Source organism: Diabrotica virgifera, chromosome 5, assembly GCF_917563875.1.
Source record: "Diabrotica virgifera virgifera chromosome 5, PGI_DIABVI_V3a".
Taxonomy (NCBI): domain Eukaryota; kingdom Metazoa; phylum Arthropoda; class Insecta; order Coleoptera; family Chrysomelidae; genus Diabrotica; species Diabrotica virgifera.
Window position 1 is genome coordinate 161,261,050 of NC_065447.1, and position 7,429 is coordinate 161,268,478.

Here is a 7,429-nt window from a genome sequence, read left to right on the forward strand (position 1 = left end):
TTTATCCTTCTGTTTAACTGGTCTTTTTCTGGTAGTAATTGTAGTAATTGTAACACATCTACTAACCTAACAGTGCCAAATGCTTTAGTCAGATTCACAAAACACGGGTTTGCTACAATGTAGAGTTGATATATGTTGTGGAAACCCCTGATGCTCTTGATGTATTATGTATTTTTCATGAATCTTTATAACAAATATTCTTGTTAGCAGCTTAAGAGTTGTGTTGTGTAAGATAATTGTACCTCTATATACTTTGTTTATTTCTCGTCTATAAACACAACGAATTAGTAACCTATGCTTCTAAGTATATAAGAGTATCACTATTGGAAACAATATAGAAAATTCTTTCGAAAATAATAGCCGAACTATTAAATTTCAACTATGTATTAAATAATCACTAGAAGCGATCAGCAACAAGAGTTTCGGAAGATCTACACCAGACGTTATCTTCATAATTTTGCCAGATAGTTGAGAAAGCATAGAATAGAGTAGCTCCAAGTTTATTTATTTCGTAAGCCAAACCAAAGCATTTGATTAGATAGGACTAACCGACGCAGCAAACAGTCTTGAATAAAAAAAAATGTATCTACCAAGAGGAGAATTATACATAGAAGAACTTAATTCTAACTGCTTAAATAAAATAAAATAAGATGGTCAGGGATTACCAATAAACACGTGAATGACAGAGGCAGCTGAAGTTCACTTTTTTTAACTTAATATTGGGAAAAGTAATAGAGAGTGACTGGCTTCAAAGTGGGAAAAAGATATATGTATTCACATCACATAAGTCTTAGCGGACGATGTTGAATTATTAGCCAGTAGCTAAAATGATCTACTGACGACATTATACACATTTAACAAGACAGCAAAACAATATTAGCTCACAACATTAACATATAAAACGATATGTACAAATGTATCCAAAGAACCAATGAGATATAAATTATATTAAAGTTGTTCTTAGTTCTGAATGCTAGTGTTATTCCTTTATTTTTTATGTATTTGACTATTTTTGTTTATATATTGTCTGTATACCGGGTGTTGAATTGGAAAACGGGCCATAGGAAACATAGGATAACATTTATTATATTTTACAAAATTTTGGAATGTGTTTAATTAGTAGAACAATTTTAACAATTGTTTTCAATAAAGATTTCAATCCTCTACATATAGTTTCTCATGTCTTTTGATGTAGAATAATTAGGGAAGCAGGAATTCAACAGTTTAGAATTTTACATTGAGTTTCCTATGGCCCGTTTTCCATTTCACCACCCTGTATATGAAGTATGCTTGTATGTTGTAGTAGCGGGAAGACTAATTGCAGGGCTTTATTATGCAGTTTTTGGTTTAAAATTTTGTTAATTGTTTGTTCGTTGTACCCATTGTTTACTGCTATTTGTATAATGATATTCAATTCTACCTCGAAGTTATTTTTTGACATGGGAATTTCTGTCAATCTAGGTAACCTCTTCGGGGATTTTTCTTAATCATACGATACGACTCAGTCAAAAGGAACAAACTCTACAATATATTGGCTGAATTGGCAATACCACACACGCTAATTAAAGCCACAATGGATGAAACTCAGGCATATGTACGAATACAAAACCACCGCACAGACTTTCAAAATTTTGCAGGGACTAAAGCAGGGAGATGGGCTGGCCCCAACTTTGCTTAAATTGGCACTGGAGTATGCGGTTAGGCAAATGCAAACTGGATGAGGAAACGTATTGACCAACCGACCGGTTCAACTGGCCGCTTATGTCGATGATATTAATATTATGAGTAGAACATCAATAGGAGCACAGGAAACATCTGTAAACCGATTCTTCCAGTTCACGACATTGATCTTATTTCCAGAAAACTTCTATATGACCTATGTTTTAATAGTGTTGGTTAAAATTCTGATGAAATCGGACTACAAAATGTTTAAAAATTAACAACTCTTCTTTTAAATGTTTTAAATCTTTCCGACAAATTTCATTGTTATCTAATTACTTCAAAGATGACACAGTAAAATTTTCACAAGGAAATATTTACAGCGACCAAAGATACAGTGAGTCAAAGTTGACAAATCATCATAATTGATTTTTCGTATTATTGCTTAAAATTTAATTTTTGAACATGTTCCAACAATTATAGATAAAAGTACACTTCATATTCGGATTCAGCGACCTCGAGAACATAAAGAATGACCAAAATTTGCCATTCACCTATCATGGTCGCTTTTTTGGTTTCTAAGCCTCAAATTAGGGGTGTGCCGCTCGCCTATATTTCCTTCGCTTTTGTTTGTGTATATTTGATTATTAAATTTAAAGTAGCCCTGATTTCTGAAAATTTGAAGAAGAGTCTGCAAATATGGTGAATGGTGATTAAATCTAGTGTTAACGATAGAGTCTATTTGGCAATAGGACACTCAATCAAGCGGTCTCCCCTTTCATTCCTTTAACCTTCGGATGACCAAGCGGGGGAAATTGTGACCCCTGCGTAAGTTTTTCTTTAATAAATTCAAAAGTATTTTCAATTTTTAACTCATTATTTTTTTTATTTGACGTTAATATCATTCTAGATATCCTCATATTTTGAAATAAAAAAAATTCCATATATTTTACGAATAAAAAATATATTCTGAAGTTGATGTTTAGTAAAATACCGTCTATTATGTGTAATTCCAAGTAGTTTTACGCTAATGACGTCGACTTTGGAAAGTAACCAGACACTTACTCAACATACGCACTACACATGACACTAATACTCATGTTGTGACTGGCTGAATTTTCCCCCCCTTGGTCATCCGTGTAACAAAAAAAGGTTGGTCATCGGAAGGTTAAACTATGCCAAACCATCAACTTTAAGCAATCAATATGTATGGTGTTGCAGACTTTTGCATTATAGTCACTGTACAGTATGGTGCAAATGTCTGGAATAAATTCGATATTTCGTAAACCCGCGACTTTAAGGAAAAATCTCAGAACAGGTCAATTTTTATATTTAAATTACGATATTTTTGCATATATTTCATACGAGTGACGTCACTCATATGGACGTGATAACGTAATCGATGATTTTTTTAAATGAGACTAGAGGTCGTGTGATAACTCATTTGAAAGTGTATTCAATTCTGTATTCAGTAATTTAAATATTAATATAATTGTTTATCTACAGTGTCCAAAAAAAAAGACAAAAAAAGAAGAATGTATGTAATTTATTTAATTCAAAATACATTTTACTGCTGTCAGGAAACAGAAAAAAAATGTTTATTTGACAAATAAGCATTGCTTTTCACTTAAATTATGTTCAAACTTCCAAGAAGCAGCTGGTTGGCGGGAGCTGGTTTGAACATTGAATTTAAACGAAAAAGAATGTTTCTTTATCAATAAACATTTTTTTCTGTCTTCTGACAATAGTAAAATGTACTTTAAATTAAATAAATTACATACATTCTTCTTTTATTGCCTATTAATTTAATTTAAAAAAATTTGGACACTGTGTATAAACAATTATGTTAATATTTATATTACTGAATACAGAATTGAATACCCTTTCAAATGAGCTATCACACGACCCCTAATCTCATTTAAAAAATCAGCGATTACGTCATCACGTCCATAAGGATGACGTCACTCGTATGAAATATATGCCAAAATATCGTAATTTAAAAATAAAAATCGACCTCTTTCGGGATTTTTCCGTAAAGTCGCCGGTTTACGAAATATCGAATTTATTCCAGACATTTGCACCATACTGTATATTACGAACAGGTTGATTTGTAGATTATTAAGACTCCCTATTTCCTACAATTCTTCGAATTTGTTCTTGATTTGAGGTAGTTGGTAAATAAACTTGGATAGCGTTGAAAATGTGATTGACTACCATGAGCTACATGAATTATTCACTGCCCGAACTGCCTGTATTTGTATTATTTTTTTTTTTCAATTTCAGATGGTGATTTCATGGAATATTGGTTTTGGACTTCAGGAACCCAACTGAACAATAGATGGGTATCGACGAGTACTGGGCGCCCGATCGAATACTATAACTGGATACCCTACCAACCAGACAATATAGGAAACACGGAAAGCTGCACAGAAATGAGATATAACGAGTACACCGGTTTGTGCTGGAACGCTAGGAATGGACTTGATTGCGGTGTACATGCTCTGTATGAAGCAGAAATTAAACCCGTTACACCGGTTACCCGTTACATCGGGAAACACCGTTATATCACACCTGTTATACTTGATACCACACCTATTGTACGGAATACGACACCTGTTATACTGACTACCACACCTGTTGTACGGGATACCACACCCATTATACAGACCACCACACTAGTTAGACAGGATACCACACCTGATGTACAGGATACCACAACTGATATATGGGATACCATGTCGGATATATGGGATAACACAACCGAAGAAATTTATGATTATTGATTAAATCTCTAGATTACAATACAATGAAAACAAATGGTCTTTATTTTCATCCTAATATGATTGTCATTCAATACTTTACAAATATATAATTATTACCGATTTGTTTAAATTTTGAGACACCAATTAAAATATTTACTTTGCCTATGAATATTTGCCAAGTAGTATGTTAAATGTTTTCCTTTATACCTAGTTTTATTTTTAGTGAACCCTTTTTAGGGTACCTTAGTTTAATTTCTACTTATCTACAATTTTAAAAGCATCTATTGAGAAGGTTCCACATCCGCAGAGTGTAGAAATTAGAAGGGGAGTTATACATGGATATGTTCTGTCGCCGCTGCTGTTTAAACTTTACTCCGAGTTTCTATTTAAAGAGGCACTGTGGGATTCCAAGGATTGAGTCAAGGTGAACGGCGTAACTATCAACAGCATCAGATACTCCAATGATACGGTGTTGATTGCGGATTCTGACTTGGGTCTACAACAACAGGTCAAGATCAACTTGACCTGTGAGCAATTTGGTGTAAAACATTAAAAGACCAAAGTGATGTAAATCCGAAAATTCCAAAACGTACTTGCAAAATAAATGGGCACATTTTAGAACAGGTCAATAGATTTAAGTACCTGGGAGGTTGGATCGACAGCAGTTTAAATCCTGATCTAGCAGTAAAATGAGAGTAGGACAAGCCAGAAAATCTTTCGAAAAAATCAGAAAACTGCTTTGTAATTCTGGAATCAACTCGATATTCGACTACGTTTATTAAAATAGTACGTCTGATCGACTCTTATATGTGCAGGTGAGACTTAAAACATCAACCGTAAATAAATTAGAGGCTATTAAAATGTGGATGCGGCCAAGGAAAGAGAACTTTTCAACACAGTGAGAGTTAGAAAAACATTATACCTCGGCCACACATAGTGATAAATAGGGAGCGGATTTTATGCTAAATGCATATTGCATGCATATTTCGCATATTTGAGAACTTTACTAAGTTTTGCATATTTTTAAAGAAACATGCATATTTTGTGCCCATTTAAAAACATTTAAGTCCAAAAAAAATTTTAAATTTTTTAATTCAACACAAAATATTTTCCCGCACAGGCTGTCGTATGTATATATGAAGGGCTTAATGTGAAACAATGACAAGCCACACCTGATTTCAAAACAAGTTAGTGTTATTCTTGGTTAAAGTAATAGTATAACAAGCCACTAACAAATTATCTCAGTCCTTCGTTAATAGATGGCCCGATAAATCTATGGTCACACTATTGCATAGGTCTAGTTTGTCTCTAGTATCTACTCGACATAATGACAAGCCACATCAAAATGGCGAACATGGGCGGAAGCAATTCGGATGATTATTGAGTTCTGATGATTCTAGCAAGAAAAATAGAAAAGTTGACTTGACATTCGATGACAGTGACCGTAACCCTGACTATGTACAATCTAGAAGTGACTCAAGTAATGAAAATACAGCGATATATAATTTTTTCCTAAATGTGGCTTGTCAAATTATTACCATTCAAGATTAATGTAGTGGCTTATGACGTGGCTTGTTATATTATTGCATTTGGTTGTAGGATAATGAGCAAGGTTCGTCAATAAAAAGGACAAAACCAAACACACCCGTCAAAAATTCCAACAAGTTGATGGAGACAAAGAAATAAACACTGTTTAACACGTATAGGGTTGAAACCACCACGAACTCAGTCAATAATAGAAAATTCTGAATCTACATATATCTAAAATTTGGGTATTTATTATTAGTGGAATAATGTAACATGCCACATTTTTTTAATAAATGCTGTTTTTTCTCGAGTTTCAAGTAATTTTATTAATATTGTTGTCAACTATGATCTCATAGGGCATGATGCATCGAGATATCTAAACTAAAACAATAAAAGTTGTTACTGGATTTTTTAATATTATTTTTAACATTCAAAGTCAAATATCTCACTTTTACCTTTTTGAGGCTTGTCATTGTTTCACATTAAGCCCTTCATATATATTAATTCAAAAAATAACTTGAAGAGAGACGGCTCATTCACTGCCTTTCATTTTTTCTTAGAAAATACCCGATCTTTACACAAAGTACTTACTAGTGCTTATAATACGCCGTTATAAAATGATTGTAGGTTGTAGTGATGAAGAATGTTTTACCCGGAAATCCGAATTTTATTTACTTTTATTATATTTAGTAGGTACCTATAATTCTGGTAATTTTTTAAATCCTCTATTGTTAAGAGAATTTACACCTTTAATCATAGTTTTACGATTTTCTAACGGAAATTAACAAGTTATTTTAAATACGTCCCAATTACTTCTATTGATGTTGAAAGGAGTTTTTCAAGTTATAAAAATATTTTATCTGATCAAAGAATATGTTTCCTTGTAAAGAATTTGGAAAAATACATTGTAGTGAATTATAATCGAAGATAATTTATAGTGATATTGTTGTTTTATTTTAAATAGGTAACTATTGGTAGCAGTTTTTGTAAAAACTGTGAATAAATTGCATATATAAAAAAATGATTTTATTTGAAAGATAATAAATAAGATTGCCACCCCCCCTATAAAAGAACCCCCTAGAATAGAACAGAACAGAAAATTTGTGGTTTCTCGAAATGCGCATTTTTTGAATTTTTTTGCATATCTTGTGCATATTTCGTAATTTTTTACCGCATATATATGCGCATATTTCATCAAAATTGATCGCATATAAATCCGCTCCCTAGTGATAAATAATAAGTACCAATATGCTCAACTTATAGTTAAAGGAAAGATCGAGATAAAGAGCGGACTAGGAAGGAAAAGACTATCGTGGCTAAAAAACGTTCGACAATGAATGGGGCTAAATTTTGAACAGCTAATAAGAAAAGTTGAAGACAGAGAAGAGTCTGCAATTGTAGTAGCCAACCTCTTTTGAGAAGAGGGCACTTTAAGAAGAAGATTGAGAATAGACAAGCAGCTTTCCAACGAAGAACACACA

At 32.8% G+C, this 7,429-nt stretch overlaps 1 protein-coding gene across 1 annotated transcript in view; it reads left to right on the top strand.

Annotated features, from left to right (window-relative positions):
* Positions 1-4,541, top strand: part of LOC126885191 (uncharacterized) — a 66,204-nt gene extending 61,663 nt beyond the window's left edge. The window contains exon 2 of the mRNA XM_050651627.1: positions 3,943-4,541. Coding sequence (XP_050507584.1) covers positions 3,954-4,442 — 489 coding nt within the window. The 5' untranslated portion in view covers positions 3,943-3,953 and the 3' untranslated portion in view covers positions 4,443-4,541. The remainder of the gene's footprint in view (positions 1-3,942) is intronic.
* The last annotated feature ends 2,888 nt before the right edge of the window (positions 4,542-7,429 follow it).